This window comes from Rosa rugosa, chromosome 6 (genome assembly GCF_958449725.1).
Source record: "Rosa rugosa chromosome 6, drRosRugo1.1, whole genome shotgun sequence".
NCBI lineage: Eukaryota > Viridiplantae > Streptophyta > Magnoliopsida > Rosales > Rosaceae > Rosa > Rosa rugosa.
The window spans coordinates 16,392,547-16,411,237 of record NC_084825.1 but is presented as its reverse complement, the minus strand read 5'-3'; the positions used below and the strand labels follow the sequence as shown (position 1 = coordinate 16,411,237).

Below are 18,691 nucleotides of genomic sequence, written 5' to 3'. Positions count from 1 at the left end.
ATGGCTTCAAAAATGTTGAAGCCAATAACGTCACCATCAAACTCCATGGTGAGAGAACCTGCATACACATCTATCTTTGTCCTAGCTGTCCTTAAGAAAGGACGTCCCAAAAGCAAAGGAGTGGAACTCACAGGGGAGTCCTCCATTTCCAACACATAAAAATCAGCTGGGAAGATAAGATGGTTAACCTGCACAAGCACATCCTCCAACAAACCTCTAGGGTATGCATTGGATCTGTCAGCTAACTGAATGATAACATTATCAGATTTAAGTTCCCCTAGACCTAGGGTTTCATAAACAGAGTAGGGCATAACATTAACAGATGCACCTAAATCTAGCATGGCATTCTTAAATCTGGAGTTACCAATAGTACATGGAATAGTAAAGCTTCCAGGATCCTTACACTTTGGAGGAATCTTCCTCTGAATCAAGGCAGAAACGTTCTCACTTACCTTTACCACCTCCTTTTCATGGTTCACTCTCCTAGTAGTGCAAAGCTCTTTAAGGAACTTGGCATACTTAGGGACTTGTTTGATGGCCTCTAGGAGGGGTAAGTTTACTTGTACCTTCTTGAAAGTTTCCAAGATAGCTTGGTCACTTTCATCCTTCTTGGATTTAGAAAATCTGCGTGGAAAGGGCATGCAAGAAGAAGAAGGGTTAGTAATAACCGAATTGGATAAGTTAGAATTAATACCTTGAATATCCGGTTTGGCCTTTTGTGGTGAGGACGCCTTGACTTCTTCCTTGGACGTTGCAGGGTCCTTTTCAATACCCAACTTTGTGGGTTCATGGTCTTCCTCAATCTCTATGCTTACTTGGGCTTTCTTGGGTGGCTTGGGTTGATCCACAAATGGCCTTCCACTCCTTGTAGTCACAACTGATGCATTCTCCACATTACCCTTAGGATTAGGTATTGTGACACTAGGGAGCTTCCCATTCTCATGAATCTTGCTCATGAAATCCACAACTTGGCCCATCTGCTTCTTGAGTTCTGCAATGTCCTTAGTATGGGTCTGTTGTCCTTGGATCAAAGCCTGAGTAGAGTTTGTCAAGGCTTGTGTAGAAGCAGTCAAGGCTTCCAACGTCTTATCATACTGGGAATTGGGATTCCCAGAGTTCTGTTGAGGAGGAGGCATGTAAGGAGCTTGAGGACGTTGAAAAGTAGGCCCTTGAGGACGTTGAAAGTTCCCACCAAGAGGATTCTGAACATTGTCATTGTTGGTCCACTTGAAGTTGGGATGGTCCCTCCATCCTGGGTTATAAGTATTGGAATAAGGGTCATGTCTAGGGCGTTGAGGTCCTCCCTGATATCCTCCTTGAAATCCCCCTTGGTATCCTCCAATAGCATTGGCAGATTCCCAACCTCCATTTTCATTGAGTTGAGGGCATTGATCAGTAACATGCCCTTGCATAGAGCATACCCCACAAGCTATGGATGCACTAGGTCCTTTGGAACTTATGACTTGGTTCATGAGCAAGGTGAGCTTATTCAGTTGATCCTCAATGGCATTATTCCTGCCCACTTCATGTACCTTTCGAATGGAGTGCCCTATACCCTCGTATTGTTGACTGTTGAGGGCACGATTCTCAATAAGTTCCTTTCCCTCTGCAGGTGACTTGTCCACAAAAGCTCCTCCAGCTGCAGCATCAAGCATCTGCCTCTCTAAGGGTAAGAGTCCCTCATAGAAGCATGTCAGTAGGGTCTCATCCTTCATCTGATGTTGAGGACATTGAGCAAGTAAGGAGTTGAACCTCTCATAATAGGCAGAATAGGATTCATCTGGAGCTTGTTCAATTCCACTAAGCTTCTTCCTGAGTGTGATGACCTTGGAAGCTGGGAAATATCTTTCCAAGAAGGCCTTCCTCATAGTGTCCCAAGAGGTGATACGTCCAGCAGGAATCTCATATAGCCAATCTTTGGCTCTGTCAGCTAAGGAAAATGGAAATGCTTTCATCCTTAGAATGTTCTCATCTGCTCCTTGTGGTTGCATATTAGAACACACAACCTGAAATGCCCTAAGATGCTTGTTGGCGTCCTCCATAGGAAGCCCATGAAACTTAGGGAGTTGGTGCAATAATCCACTCTTCAGCTCAAACTCTGCATTTCTTCCTGCAGCAGGGGCAGGGTACACAATACCTATAGGGGGTCCTCCCTCAACTGTTGCTGTGGATAGTTCCCTAATGGATGCCATTCTCTCTTCTTGAACTTCTTCAGGTGGTGGTGTAGAGTTAGACGAAATCACAGGTGAAGGTGAACGTGAAGGAGGAGATGGGGTAGGTGTAGGTGATGTAGATTCCTCAGAAGGATAGATTCTCTTCCCTTGCTCGTTAAACTTGTACTCTTTGAATTGCAAGGAAGAAGGTCTTCTGTACTCAAGTGTAGGAGGATTTTTCAAACGAGCGAGCCTTTCTTCAATCTCTTGTATGGTAGGGATTTTAGAAGACTCGGACATTCATGGAATTCCTGAACAACATTAAGATGTACAAAAGTGAGTAACTTACGAAAATAAACAAAAAAAACAAGTTAATATTTTCATACAAAAACGTCACTATTCACAATGCAACAAAAGAGACTTACATTTTGTACAAGTAAGAGAAGTAAAAACAAAACACTTTATATGTGAAGGGTATGTACAAGTATTTTATTACTATTTTTTTTTTTTAGAACTTATAAACATCATTAATAACTCAATTGATTCCAAGTTGTAAGTCGAGCCCAATAGAAACCACTACTATTGGTGAGCTACGATATAGGGATAGTCGCCTAGACATAAGTCTCTTTCCGTGGTTTCAGAAGGCCAGATAGCCAGATTAAGAGGTAAGTGAGAGGGAGGACTCATTTTGGTGATACTACGGAGGCTACTCCCTCATTGAGGTTTACGCCCCTATTGGCTACTTCCACATTGTGGTTTACGCACAGTCTATAGTATCTCTGAGATCCAATTTGAACCCATCACCCAGGGTCTCAACCTAAGACACCATCTGTAATGCCCCTTACTCAGTTTGGAAAGTACTCATGTGTTAGACTGTTCTCCTAATGCTAATAAAGGCCGCCCTCAACCTCATAAGACCTTAGAAAGGTACCAATGAAGGGTTAAGGCCAATATTAACAAAAGGGCCCTTGTCTACTCATACGATTTTACACACTTATAACAATCAAATAATTAGCAACATTTATAAATCAAATTTTTTTTACTTTTTCTTTCTTTTCCTTTACAAGTATATTAGACAAATTACACACAAAACTTTCACACAAAACACATGTACAAAACGTCACTATTCACAATTATTATTTTTTTTTTATTTTTATTATTATTTTTTTTTCTTTTATTTACAATTATTTTCAACACTTAGGTACGGGAACAGGGAATCTCGTTGTGCAATGGGGCTGAAACAGCTACCCTTCCAAGATTATGTTTAATCCAATATACCTTAAGTGCCACAACAATTTCTTACATTTTCTTTTTGCTATAAATACTATTGATATCGAATTTAATTCCAAGCGGTAAATCAAGTGGACGTGCGGCCCAAGTATAATCGTCTAGACACAAAGTCCCTCCTACATCCGTTGGGCAACCTTACTGAAATGGCCAGGTAGGGGAGGGCGAACATGATAGGAGCATAAAATGCGACGTTAATAATGTTTAAACCCTATATTTTGCTAAGTTATTTCCTTTATCTTGATCAATTTAACTTAGTTAGTGTTTTACAGGTAAAATGGAGTCTCAAAGTCCAAAAATGGCTAAGGAAGGCACAAGTGGCGCAGAAATGAAGAAAAATGAAGAAATGGAAGTTTTCCCTGTTTGACTAGGAAAAAGAATCCCAGTTGAAGTAGGAGTCTGAAGCTGACTTGGACTAGGAGTTCTACTTGGACAAGGAAACCCAATTCTACTCAGATAAGGAATACTAGTATGACAAGGAGTCCCTGTTGGATAAGGATTACTCAAGAAGGTTCCGGAAGAGTGTAGAAGCATCTCGGAAAAGGAAGCAGTGTTCAACTAGGAAACCTACTTGCATATGGAGTTCTACTCATACTAGGAGAGCCTTGGAACGTTCATGAAGTATCTAGAAGTCTCAAGAAGATCATATGCCGTGCACATGGAAGAGAAAGCAATAAGGAATTCGGATTTCAAAGCAATGTGGAGTTTGGACTTCTTGTTGAGTATGGATTGGAATTGCCGTGAGATTCTTGAAGGTTCTAGGGAGTTCTTGACGTTTCATTCTTCAATAAGGCGTGGAAGACATGTGAGAGGCATGTGATGTGAAGGAAATTCGAATTAGACTTAAGTTGTGCTTTAAAAGTCAAATCCATTACAGATTCGGATTACTGCCTGTGCAGATCAGTCAACTTCAACGGAGCATAAAAAATCACTCAGAGCTCAGAAAATTATGATCTTTATATGGTTGGAAAGCTACAGATGTCTAGTTTCCAGAGATTTTTACAGCTCGTCGATATCTATTTTCTAGAGGAAGTTATGGCCGTTTTAGTGGACTGAGGTCAATCCTGCCGGAAATCTGTTTTGTGCCAAACAAGTCCTAAATCAACAAAACTTTGGAGAAACCAAGTAGAAACGAATTGGGAGTGCTTTGAGACGTTCTCCTATATATACCTATTGTATTAGACGTCTCAAGGTTCAGAATTTTCTCCACAATTTCGTATTCTCACTTGTTCTCTCTAGTGTTCAGGTTTTCGCAATCTTCAAGGAGAAAGGCCGTGACCATCCACCTTCCTAGCCGTGATCATCACTTGTGCATCATCTTGGATCTGCTTTGGACCTTGGGACGTGATCAAGGGTTGTCCTCACCATAATCTCATCATGTATTTTCACGGTTTTTGCTTTCTTGTAGTTAGAATTTCTGCTTTGGAAAATCTGTTGTGTAAACCGAAACTATGATGTGACAAAACTGTTTTCAAAGTATAATTTTGATGTTCTTTTCATGATTGATGTGTTTATGTGATCTTGGTCTTGCTTAGTTGCCGAATGTGTAGAATGATAATCTGAATTTTGTGCTTCATTACATGTCAACGATTCACTTGGTCTGACAAACATAATAGGATGAATTGCATGTAACTTGCTAGTAATTAGGTTTGATGCTTTGTGAAACCTAATTCGAATAAGTAGTAAAGGCTTGCTTTGAGTCGAAATCAGATTATGCATGTGATGAATAGTTGTGACGCGCTTGGATTTGCATGTTCATCAATTCTTTCTTGAATTTAATGATTTGAAAACGAATTTGCAACGTATGTGTGTGTTCGGGTTTTCAAAATAAATTGATTTAGTGCTTTGCTAATTCGATTAACATAAGAAAGAAAGTAAAAAGGGACATTGGTTGCTTTGATCTTTGTGCCTTGGTTGATGGCATTCTTGGTAACTAATAAAGATTAAGGGATGCATGAAACATGGATCTTGATTGGTTCTTGATAAGTTATTCTTCGAAAATTCTTCTTTTCCCACCTTTGTAAATAAAATGTTTTCTTGTTTTTAATCTTTTAATGTTTTCGAAAATTTATCTTTTCAATCTTCAAAGACCCCCCATCTTTATGTTTTCTTGTTTGTGTAAATAATTAAAATTAACTTAGAGTTTTTAGGTAGCATGTTAATATAAATAATAAATAAAATAAAAAAATGTTTTTAAATTCGTGAATAGTGTCTCCGTGAATAGTAAATATGTGTTAGTATTTTCTAGGAATTAATTTAGTGGTTTTTAGGGATTTGTTTTGTGTTTTTTAGGGATTGCTAAAATTTAGGGATTCTCTTGGTGTTTTTTAGGGATTTTGTTTTCTTGTAGATTAAGTAATTCTAAGTAGATAATAATTAGTAATCCTTGTTGTATATGGATTCCCTTTGTGATATGGATTTGTAAATTGTGTATAAATAGGAGTGGGATTCCAAAACCTTTTCTAACTTAGTTTTCTCTCTAATTTCGTCCTTGCCTATATATACTTGTATATTTTTGTTGTTTCTCTCATTCTTTTGCTCTCAAATTCGTGTGACATGTATGTGCTCTCTAACTCTTTGTGATTCTTTGTTTGTTCCAATTATATGCATGCTTGTAACTTGTAAAATTCTAATTTTTGTAAAACTTGTATGTTTGTTCTTTAATTTTCGTAAATTGTATATTCTTTCTCTTTTAATTTGTTCTCACATGTTAGCACCCTCAATCCCCGGTTTTGAACGATACCCTATTTGCTCTATACTAACGCTCGACATTTTCAGGGTTTAAATTGGCGAATGCTTTTGCACGTATCAATTTTTGGCGCCGTTGCCGGGGATTGAAAAGTCTTCATGTGATGAAAACGCCACTAAGGTATGATTTTGGTAAGGGATTATGAACTATTATGGAATAGGTGAAGTCTCTTTTGTTGACATTAGCCTTAACCCCTTATTAGTACCTAATTTAGGTCTCTTAAGGTTGAGGGCGGCTTTTGTTAACACTTGAAAAATGTCTTGCACTTAAATTTTCCCTTATCCTAGTAAGTATAGCCTATGTGAGATGGTGACTAGGAAGGGGACAACGTTCATGACGGGTTTTGAAATCAGAACGGTAACGCCAAAATGGTTTCTACCTCTCGTGCTCGTCCTCCCCCGCACTGGCCATTTTCAGTAAGGTTGCCCAAAGGATTTGCGAAAAAATATGTGTAAAGACAAGGACTTGGGCCGCACGTCCAAAACAATAGTCCATGATGTTTTATTAAAATCATATACTTAGACAATTTTCGAGAAAATTGGTTTTGGTAAGAAGAAAGTAAGTCATAACGGAATAGGTGAGAGTTCTTTTATTAATACTTGTCAAGCAACCTCCTTTATCAAGTAGGCGCACCTTAGTAGCATAGAGTGTCTAGGTTGATTGGATACGAGAAGTGCTGACAAAGGGTCTCGTCCCCTGTCAATCAAGTGAGCTGAGCTCCGCCAAAATCGTTCCTCTACTACCTGGCTCTGTGTGAAAAGAGTTACCAAAAGATTTAGGAGGGGAGACTTGTATTAACATTAGAATCTCTGGGCCGCACGTCTAAACTTTGACTTACAATTCTCTTATTAAAGTTGATTATTTCGAAAGTTGTAAAAGATTGTAACTAACCACTATATAATTTTTGTTGGCCTTGTGTGTACTTGCATATATGTGACGTTTTAATGTGTATACCTTGGTCCACGTCATGTTTATACCTTACTAACTTTGTTCTTTCGTTTTACTACAGATCAATGAATGTCTGGATCGTCTGAACCACCCAAGTACACCAAAACGCCCCTTCACGTCATCCAAGAACGAATTGCAAAGCTAAAGCAGAACTCGGACATCTTTGACGTTCAAGTCTCTACTCCACTTCAAATTCGTGAACTTGAATTGGATAGTGAAGGGAACAGAATAGAGGGAGGATTAGAAGCTTCAACCACTTCATCGGATCAATCACCACCACATACCCCACATTCACCACATCAAGAACCACCCAACGCCCCTCTCCCTTTGATTTTACCACCACCACCACCACCAATGGCTCTCACCATAAGGCAACTCTCTACATCCGTCATCCCACCTGGGGGAGTGCCAACCTGCATAACCTACCCTGCTGCAGCTGAGGGATTAACAGCTGATTTTGAGTTGAAGTCTGGGCTGCTTCATCGTCTTCCTACATTCCATGGACTCCCTATGGAAGATCCAAACAACCACTTGATGGAATTTCAGTTCATATGCACTAGCATGAAGCCTCAAGGAGCTGATGAGCATATTTTGAAGTTGAAGGCCTTCCCATTTTCGTTGGCTGACAAGGCAAAACAGTGGCTCTACGAGTTGCCTAGTGGACGAATTACATCTTGGGGAGACATGATGAAGGCGTTTCTTGAGAAGTACTTTCCTACATCTCGCATCATCATGTTAAGGAAGAAGATAAGTGGCATTCAACAAGGGCAAGATGAGTCCTACGCAGAATACTATGAGAGGTTCAAGTCTCTTATCACTCAGTGCCCTCAACATGGCATGAAGGATGAGACCTTGCTCACTTGTTTTTATGATGGTCTCACACCTTTGGAAAGGGATATGTTAGATGCTGCTTCTGGTGGATCTTTTGTTGACAAGGAGCCTGCGGCTGGAATGATCCTTATTGAGAATAGGGCCTTGAATCAACAACAATATGGGAACTCTAGGTCCAAGACCACCACCACATGTGAAAGGGTCCATGAGGTAAGTACTTTAGCTCAATTGGAAGAAAAAATTAACAAACTTACTACTCTTGTGTCTCAGGGAGCACAAGGACAAGTCATGGTGTGTGGAGTTTGTTCTATGCAAGGGCATGCATCTAACCAATGCCCCCAACTCATGGAGGAAGGAGGACAAGAAGGTGTCAACGCCATAGGTTTTCAACAAGGGTTCCAACGTCCTAGGAATGATCCATATTCGAACACTTACAATCCTGGATGGAGGGATCACCCTAATTTTCGTTGGAAGGACAATGAGAATGTTCAAAGTGCACCTCAAGGGTTCCAACCACGTCCTCAAGGCTTTTATCAAAAGCCTCAACCTCCTAACCCTACTCCTTTCAATTCTAATTATAATTCAAATTCTTCTTCTTCTTCTTCTAATGATGAATTGATCAGAACTCTAACTAAGTCTACTCAAGCTTTGATTGCAGGTCAAACTCATCATGGGAATCAGATCAATGCCATATCCACGGATGTGAATGAGATGAAGAAGCAAATGAGTCAAGTTGTGGAGTTTATGGGTAAGTTTCATGAGCAAGGAAAGCTTCCAAGTGGCACTATCCCTAATCCTCACTTTGAGCAAGCAAAAGCCGTTACTACAAGGAGTGGTAAGACCCTTGTAGACCTCCCTAAGCCTCCCAAGAAGAACTCAACGTCAACATTAGAGGAGGAAGAGGACCCTGCAACGTCCAAGGCTCAAGTGACGTCTCCACCTTCCAATGCAAAACCGAAACCTCAAGGACAAGTTTCTAACTCTTTCAATTCGGTTATTGCTAATCCATCTTCTTCTCCTTTGCCTTTCCCAAGCAGATATGCTAATTCCAAGAAGGATGAGGCCGAAAAGGCCATCTTGGAAACTTTTAAGAAGGTGCAAATCAACATCCCTCTCCTTGAGGCCATTAAGCAAATTCCTAAGTATGCCAAATTCTTGAAGGAGCTTTGCACCACAAGGAGACAAAACCGTGAGAAAGAAGTGGTGAAGGTAAGTGAGAATGTCTCAGCTGTGCTCCAACGCAGAATGCCAGAAAAGTGTAAGGATCCAGGGAGTTTCTCTATCCCTTGTGTTATTGGAACAAGTAGATTCGAAAATGCCATGCTAGACTTAGGTGCTTCCATCAATGTCATGCCTTATTCTGTTTATGAAACTCTAGGTCTAGGTGAGCTTAAACATGATAATGTTATTATTCAGTTGGCAGATCGATCTAATGCATACCCTAAGGGGTTAGTTGAGGATGTACTTGTGCAGGTTGGTGAGTTAATCTTTCCAGCTGACTTCTATATCCTTGAGATGGAGGAATCCCCAAAGAGTGGAACGCCATTGTTGCTAGGCCGCCCCTTCATGAGGACGGCTAGGACTAAAATTGATGTTTATTCCGGCTCATTAACAATGGAGTTCGATGGTGAAATTGTTGGCTTCAACATCTTTGAAGCAATGAGGTATCCCTTGGTTGATTTTTCATCATGTTTTTCTATTGATATTCTTGATGAACTTGCGCAGAAATTCATGGAGATGATGAATGAGGATACTTTGGTTTCAACCATTGCCAATGGCGTTGGAATCATGAAGGATGACACAACCATCCCTAGGGAGGAGCTCACGGCCATTCATAGTGATTCCATAATGGAACATGTTGCTTTTCTTGAGGCAACACCATTCGAGCTAGGTGATGTTTCTTCTGTGTTTATTTCTCCCTCTACTAATAAACCTCTACCTTCAGTGATTCAGGCACCTACTTTAGAACTTAAGCAATTACCGGATCACTTGAAGTATGCTTACTTGGGAGAAAACGAAACATTACCTGTCATCATTTCATCATCTTTGACGTCACCTCAAGAGGACAGATTAGTGGAGATGCTTAAGCAACACAAGACTGCAATTGGTTGGACTTTAGCGGATATCAGAGGAATTAGCCCCACCACTTGTGTGCATCGAATTTTGCTTGAGGAGGGAGCCAAGCCAACTAGGGAGGCTCAGAGACGTCTGAACCCACCTATGATGGAAGTTGTGAAGAAGGAAGTCATCAAGCTTCTTGATTGTGGCGTCATCTACCCTATCTCGGATTCTAAGTGGGTTTCACCAGTTCAAGTTGTGCCAAAGAAGTCTGGGATAACAGTTGTGAAGAATGCAGAAAATGAGTTAGTGCCTCAGAGGACTGTGACTGGACATAGAGTTTGCATAGATTATAGGAAGCTAAACGCCACCACTAGGAAGGATCACTTCCCTTTGCCATTCATTGATCAGATGCTTGAGAGGTTAGCTGGCCATGAGTTCTATTGCTTTCTGGATGGGTATTCTGGGTACAACCAAATCGCCATTGCTAATGAGGATCAAGAGAAAACGACATTCACATGCCCCTTTGGGACGTTTGCCTACAGAAGGATGCCCTTTGGACTTTGCAATGCTCCAGGTACGTTTCAAAGGTGCATGGTAAGTATATTTTCTGATTTTATTGAGAAAATTATTGAAGTATTTATGGATGACTTTTCGGTTTTTGGTAAAGACTTTGATGATTGCTTAAATAACTTAGAATTAATACTTAGGCGTTGTGAAGAGACTAATCTTGTGCTTAATTGGGAAAAGTGTCACTTTATGGTGAAACAAGGAATAGTCTTAGGGCATATTGTTTCAAAACGTGGAATAGAAGTTGATAAAGCTAAAGTAGATCTTGTTAAGTACTTACCATACCCCACAAGTGTGAGGGAGGTCCGCTCTTTTCTTGGACATGCAGGTTTCTACAGGCGCTTCATCAAGGACTTCTCCAAGATTTCAAGGCCTTTATGTCGTCTTCTACAGAAGGAAGTGGCGTTTGAATTCAAGGAGGATTGCAAGGATGCATTCAATGCTTTAAAGGAGCTTCTGACGTCTGCTCCTATCATGCTTCCACCAGATTGGTCTCTTCCCTTTGAGATCATGTGTGACGCCTCAGATTATGCCATTGGGGCCGTGCTAGGCCAAAGGAAGGACAAGAAGCCCTATGCCATCTACTATGCGTCAAGGACACTAAATGATGCTCAACTGAATTACTCCACAACTGAAAAAGAACTTTTAGCTGTTGTTTTTGCCTTAGAAAAATTTCGATCTTATTTATTGGGTACTAAAGTTATAATTTATTCTGATCATGCAGCTTTAAGGTACCTAATGTCCAAGAAGGAGGCAAAACCTAGGCTAATTCGTTGGATACTCTTGCTTCAAGAGTTTGATGTGGAGATCAAGGATAAGAAGGGCTCTGACAACGTTGTGGCGGACCACTTGAGCAGACTTGTGAGTGAGGAGGACGCCATACCTATAGTGGAGATGTTTCCGGATGAACAACTCTTCGGAATTCAGGTAAGTGAGCCTTGGTATGCAGATATTGTTAATTATTTGGCATCTAAAACGTTCCCTAGTGATATGTTGCATGCTCAACGTGAAGGACTTAAGTCTAAAGCTAAACAATTTGTTTGGGATGATCCTTACTTGTGGAAATATTGTTCTGATCAGTTAATAAGGAGATGTGTGCCTAATAATGAACAAAAAGCTATACTTGAGTTTTGTCATGCTAAACAATGTGGTGGTCACTTTGGCTTTAATAGAACTGCTAAAAAGGTGTTGGAATCTGGTTTTTATTGGCCTACCTTGTTTAAAGATGCATATGAATTTTGTATGACATGTGATAGATGCCAAAGAACTGGGAACTTAGGACCTAAAGATCAAATGCCTTTAAATTCTATAATCATTGTCGAAATTTTTGATGTTTGGGGTATAGATTTTATGGGTCCTTTTCCTTCATCTAATGGTTGTCTTTATATTCTCTTGGCTGTTGATTATGTTTCTAAGTGGGTGGAAGCGATAGCCACCAGGACTAATGATTCTAAAGTTGTTGCAGAGTTTATACAATCTAATATATTTAGTAGGTTTGGCATGCCTCGAGCAATCATTAGTGATGGAGGTTCTCACTTTTGCAACAAGACCATTGAGGCTTTACTTAGGAAGTACAACGTTAACCATAGGGTTTCTACACCTTATCATCCTCAAACAAGTGGACAAGCCGAAGTTTCAAACAGGGAGATCAAGAGGATACTTGAGAAAACCGTGGGACCTTCAAGGAAGGATTGGAGCAAACGATTGGAGGATGCATTGTGGGCGTATAGGACAGCCTTTAAAACGCCAATAGGGATGTCACCATTTCGGTTGGTGTATGGGAAAGCTTGTCACTTACCCGTGGAGTTAGAGCATAAGGCTTGGTGGGCCGTGAGGATGTTTAACATGGACTTGGATGAAGCTGGACTCCATAGGAAGTTGCAACTCAATGAACTTGAGGAAATTCGAAATGAAGCCTATGATAGTGCACGGATTTACAAGGAAAAGACAAAGGCTTTTCATGATAAGATGATTCGTGGAAAGACCTTTGTAGTTGGTCAAAAAGTTCTTTTATTTCATTCTAGACTAAGACTTTTTCCTGGTAAGTTGCGTTCTAGATGGGTTGGTCCTTTTATTGTTACTAATGTTTTTCCTCATGGTGCTATACAGATAAGAAGTAACACTACTGGAGCTGAGTTCAAGGTGAATGGCCATCGTCTCAAGCCTTACTATGAGGCGTTTGTGGAGCACAATGTGGAGGATGTACCCCTCCAAGAGGCGCCACAACCAGAAGAATAATTGAAGGTGCAAGTCTAGGCTGAAAGACTTTAAACATTAAGCGCTGCATGGGAGGCAACCCATTTCATCCGTAGCTGTGGAGGAGCCATCAACGCAGATTTGCTTTCTTGAACTCTTCCTTTCTCTTTTATTTTCGTCAACTTTGTTTTCCTTTTAGGATTTGTTGCGTTATCTTTTATGCCATGCTTGATTGATGCTTTGTATGCTTTTAACTTGTTTATACATTGAGGACAATGCATGATTTAAGTGTGGGGGAAGGGTTTAACGTTTCACTTAGCTAGTTTTGTGGTTATAAAAGAAAAACAAAATAAAAAATCGGAAAATACAGAAAAATAAAAAAAAAAAAAAATTTGCGTTAACTTTGTTTTAGGTTTTGTGTTTCATATTTCGGTTTTGTTTTATATGTTGTGTGTTTGTTTGTTTTGTTTAGTTATTGTTAGAGTCAAAATGAATTTTGGGTAAATATCTTCTTCATCGTAGGCGCATCCAATGGGATGTGATGTCTAAGGTCTAGTTTGGATATGAGAAGTGCTGACAAAGGGTCTCGTCCCCTGTCAATCAAGTGAGCTGAGCTCCGCCAAAATCGTTCCTCTCTTCACCTGGTCATGTTCCAAAGGAGTTACCGAAAGGAGAAGAGAAATAACCCTAAGTCCAAAACGTTTTTGTCATGTTTGTTACGTCACTTTTGTGTGTTTTTGTTTTGTTTTGTGATCGAGTCTTAGGATGCCCTTTTAACTGTCTAGGATGTGCTTATATCTCTGAAATTAAGGCTAAAAGAGGATCACAAGATTGGGATAATGTTTGATGATATTCTTTGGTTAATTATGACTTATGAAAAGCATATGAATGTGTAGTAGATATGGTGCATGCGTAACTTTGGTACAGAATATGAACATGTGGAAGATAAGTTATGATTCAAAATAACCCTAAGTGAGAATTTGAGCCATGTGCCCTTTCTTTGTGAGTGATTAACGAAAAAATGAATTATACTCTTATTTTCTTGGCGATGATTTGTTGATCTCATTATTCTTTCATCTTGATTGACTACATGCCATAGATTAAGTTTAATGGACTAGAGAATGCTAGAATTCACTGTTATGCTTGTTGAGACTTATAATCAATATATGGCCCTGATTCTGGAAAGGATAAAGGTACTTACTTAGGATTTTACCACCATTGCCAAATATATCTTGTGTCCCCATTTGTGCCCGTCGTGGGACCCCCCTAGTTTAACCCCTTTGAGCCTACATTAAGCCTTTTCTTTCATCACCCTCAAAATTCCTTAACCCTTAACCTTAGTATAGTTATATCCATACCCTTTGTTCTAAAGACTTAGTGGAGCATATTTTCGAGACTTTGCTTGGAGTTTTGGCGTCAAGGATGAATTTTGAAGGCATGAAGAAGTTCAAGTGTGGGGGTAGACTTGTCCATAAGAAAAATTGTATGTAATTGCCGAAAAAAAAGATTGAAATCGTAAAAAAAAAAAAGAGAAAGAAAGAATATGTTTTCGGCAATTAAAGAAAAAAAAGTGTATTATTGTTTAGTTCTATGGATTTTAGTCCCCTATACTTAGTGGATTTGGAGTTTGTTTTTAATTGAAGGCCCATTGTTGAAAAATTTGGTCTTTGTCCTGTTCACACTTGTTCAAAAGAAGGTTAGAATGAAGTTTGGGCCCAACATGATGACACTTGGCCCTTTTATAAGCCCAAGAAGGATACATGACGTTTTGCTATACATGGTGGATTTCGAAGATGGTCTCTCTACATTAACAAGTGCTCTGCTAGGTTTTTAGGATACTTTGTGATTTTCCTATCCCTTCGTTTCTTTAAACCTTAAGCCTTGGCCCCATTACACCCTTAATTGTGAGACCTCTTTGATCCTTAAGATGGGACAGCCTTTGATGTGGAGATGAGTTATAACTGTTGAACTTATGGCTTGGGTTCATTCGTGCATGTAGTTGATATCTTTCATGAGATCTTTAAAAGAAAAAATATATGTGCTTTCGTTTCTTATGTATGTGATCTACTTCGTAATCTTTCACATATACTTGAGTGATGAAGCTTTTAAGCATGAGCCTTGAATCTGAGAGAAGAAAGAGTGATATATCTATGTGAGGTTGAATCATGACTTGTTTGAAATGTGTTGAGCTAAACCATCACCACTGTTTACTCCCAAGTCTTACATGCTTATATGTGGATTATGTTTTGTAATTAGCTCTTGAATATCTTGAAGATGTGATGCTTGGTTAAGTGCTAATCTTGGTGACTTGAAAGTATGAGATTGCTGAGACAATATGTTAAAGGGTTTAGAAGTCATTTTGTGAGTCAACGTTGGAGTCATTGTGTTTGTGACGTTTTTGTTTTTGGTCTTTGTTTTTCGTTTTTGAGTCTTGAGTCTTTGTTTTCCATACTTAGTTTATTTTCGTTAGTTTCTTTGTTTTGTTTCTTAGTCTTTTGGTTTGTTATGTTGATTTTGCTAAGGGACTAGCAAAAGCTAAGTGTGGGGGAATTTGATAGGAGCATAAAATGCGACGTTAATAATGTTTAAACCCTATATTTTGCTAAGTTATTTCCTTTATCTTGATCAATTTAACTTAGTTAGTGTTTTACAGGTAAAATGGAGTCTCAAAGTCCAAAAATGGCTAAGGAAGGCACAAGTGGCGCAGAAATGAAGAAAAATGAAGAAATGGAAGTTTTCCCTGTTTGACTAGGAAAAAGAATCCCAGTTGAAGTAGGAGTCTGAAGCTGACTTGGACTAGGAGTTCTACTTGGACAAGGAAACCCAATTCTACTCAGATAAGGAATACTAGTATGACAAGGAGTCCCTGTTGGATAAGGATTACTCAAGAAGGTTCCGGAAGAGTGTAGAAGCATCTCGGAAAAGGAAGCAGTGTTCAACTAGGAAACCTACTTGCATATGGAGTTCTACTCATACTAGGAGAGCCTTGGAACGTTCATGAAGTATCTAGAAGTCTCAAGAAGATCATATGCCGTGCACATGGAAGAGAAAGCAATAAGGAATTCGGATTTCAAAGCAATGTGGAGTTTGGACTTCTTGTTGAGTATGGATTGGAATTGCCGTGAGATTCTTGAAGGTTCTAGGGAGTTCTTGACGTTTCATTCTTCAATAAGGCGTGGAAGACATGTGAGAGGCATGTGATGTGAAGGAAATTCGAATTAGACTTAAGTTGTGCTTTAAAAGTCAAATCCATTACAGATTCGGATTACTGCCTGTGCAGATCAGTCAACTTCAACGGAGCATAAAAAATCACTCAGAGCTCAGAAAATTATGATCTTTATATGGTTGGAAAGCTACAGATGTCTAGTTTCCAGAGATTTTTACAGCTCGTCGATATCTATTTTCTAGAGGAAGTTATGGCCGTTTTAGTGGACTGAGGTCAATCCTGCCGGAAATCTGTTTTGTGCCAAACAAGTCCTAAATCAACAAAACTTTGGAGAAACCAAGTAGAAACGAATTGGGAGTGCTTTGAGACGTTCTCCTATATATACCTATTGTATTAGACGTCTCAAGGTTCAGAATTTTCTCCACAATTTCGTATTCTCACTTGTTCTCTCTAGTGTTCAGGTTTTCGCAATCTTCAAGGAGAAAGGCCGTGACCATCCACCTTCCTAGCCGTGATCATCACTTGTGCATCATCTTGGATCTGCTTTGGACCTTGGGACGTGATCAAGGGTTGTCCTCACCATAATCTCATCATGTATTTTCACGGTTTTTGCTTTCTTGTAGTTAGAATTTCTGCTTTGGAAAATCTGTTGTGTAAACCGAAACTATGATGTGACAAAACTGTTTTCAAAGTATAATTTTGATGTTCTTTTCATGATTGATGTGTTTATGTGATCTTGGTCTTGCTTAGTTGCCGAATGTGTAGAATGATAATCTGAATTTTGTGCTTCATTACATGTCAACGATTCACTTGGTCTGACAAACATAATAGGATGAATTGCATGTAACTTGCTAGTAATTAGGTTTGATGCTTTGTGAAACCTAATTCGAATAAGTAGTAAAGGCTTGCTTTGAGTCGAAATCAGATTATGCATGTGATGAATAGTTGTGACGCGCTTGGATTTGCATGTTCATCAATTCTTTCTTGAATTTAATGATTTGAAAACGAATTTGCAACGTATGTGTGTGTTCGGGTTTTCAAAATAAATTGATTTAGTGCTTTGCTAATTCGATTAACATAAGAAAGAAAGTAAAAAGGGACATTGGTTGCTTTGATCTTTGTGCCTTGGTTGATGGCATTCTTGGTAACTAATAAAGATTAAGGGATGCATGAAACATGGATCTTGATTGGTTCTTGATAAGTTATTCTTCGAAAATTCTTCTTTTCCCACCTTTGTAAATAAAATGTTTTCTTGTTTTTAATCTTTTAATGTTTTCGAAAATTTATCTTTTCAATCTTCAAAGACCCCCCATCTTTATGTTTTCTTGTTTGTGTAAATAATTAAAATTAACTTAGAGTTTTTAGGTAGCATGTTAATATAAATAATAAATAAAATAAAAAAATGTTTTTAAATTCGTGAATAGTGTCTCCGTGAATAGTAAATATGTGTTAGTATTTTCTAGGAATTAATTTAGTGGTTTTTAGGGATTTGTTTTGTGTTTTTTAGGGATTGCTAAAATTTAGGGATTCTCTTGGTGTTTTTTAGGGATTTTGTTTTCTTGTAGATTAAGTAATTCTAAGTAGATAATAATTAGTAATCCTTGTTGTATATGGATTCCCTTTGTGATATGGATTTGTAAATTGTGTATAAATAGGAGTGGGATTCCAAAACCTTTTCTAACTTAGTTTTCTCTCTAATTTCGTCCTTGCCTATATATACTTGTATATTTTTGTTGTTTCTCTCATTCTTTTGCTCTCAAATTCGTGTGACATGTATGTGCTCTCTAACTCTTTGTGATTCTTTGTTTGTTCCAATTATATGCATGCTTGTAACTTGTAAAATTCTAATTTTTGTAAAACTTGTATGTTTGTTCTTTAATTTTCGTAAATTGTATATTCTTTCTCTTTTAATTTGTTCTCACATGTTAGCACCCTCAATCCCCGGTTTTGAACGATACCCTATTTGCTCTATACTAACGCTCGACATTTTCAGGGTTTAAATTGGCGAATGCTTTTGCACGTATCAGAACACAAGAGGTAGGATCCATTTTGGCATAGGCTACTCCCTCATTGAGGTTTACGCCCATTTGTAGCACTTCTGAATCCAGAACCCGTCATGAACGTTGTCCCCTTCCTAGACACCATCTCACATAGGATATTCTTACTAGGATGTAAAAGGTCCTAAGTGTGTTAGACAGTTCAATGAATGTTAATAAAGGCCGCCCTCAACCTTAAGGGACCTGAACTAGGTACCAATAAGGGGTTTAGGCCAATATTAATAAACACGACTTCACCTATTCCTTCTTTAATTTACAACTCACAATTAAACTAGTATTCAACAATATAAATAACAACCTAAATAATTAATTAACTAATTTTCGACAATTAAAATAATTAACAAGTAATATATATATAAATATATTTTTTTTTTTTTTTTTTTTTTTTTTTCGGTCACAATATAAACAAAACATTTAACAATATAACAAATGATTTTTCAATCCCCGGCAACGGCGCCAAAAATTGATACGCTAAAAGCAAGCGCATAATTTAACCCTGAAATGTCATTAGTAGTATAAAGTAAATAGGGATCGTTCTATTCCGGGGATTGAGGGTACACCTGTCATTGTCAAACAATTAAACAATTAAAATTAAAACAAAGTATAATATTCACACATATATACATATTTACGAAAAAAGGGGGTATTTTTGATTTTGGTTTTTCTGAAAATAAAA

At 38.6% G+C, this 18,691-nt stretch overlaps 1 protein-coding gene across 1 annotated transcript in view; it reads left to right on the top strand.

Moving 5' to 3' along the window:
• The window catches only part of LOC133716298 (uncharacterized), a 124,643-nt gene extending 111,927 nt beyond the window's left edge, over positions 1–12,716 (top strand). The window contains exons 6-7 of the mRNA XM_062143003.1: positions 10,479–12,637; positions 12,706–12,716. Coding sequence (XP_061998987.1) covers positions 10,479–12,637; positions 12,706–12,716 — 2,170 coding nt within the window. The remainder of the gene's footprint in view (positions 1–10,478; positions 12,638–12,705) is intronic.
• The last annotated feature ends 5,975 nt before the right edge of the window (positions 12,717–18,691 follow it).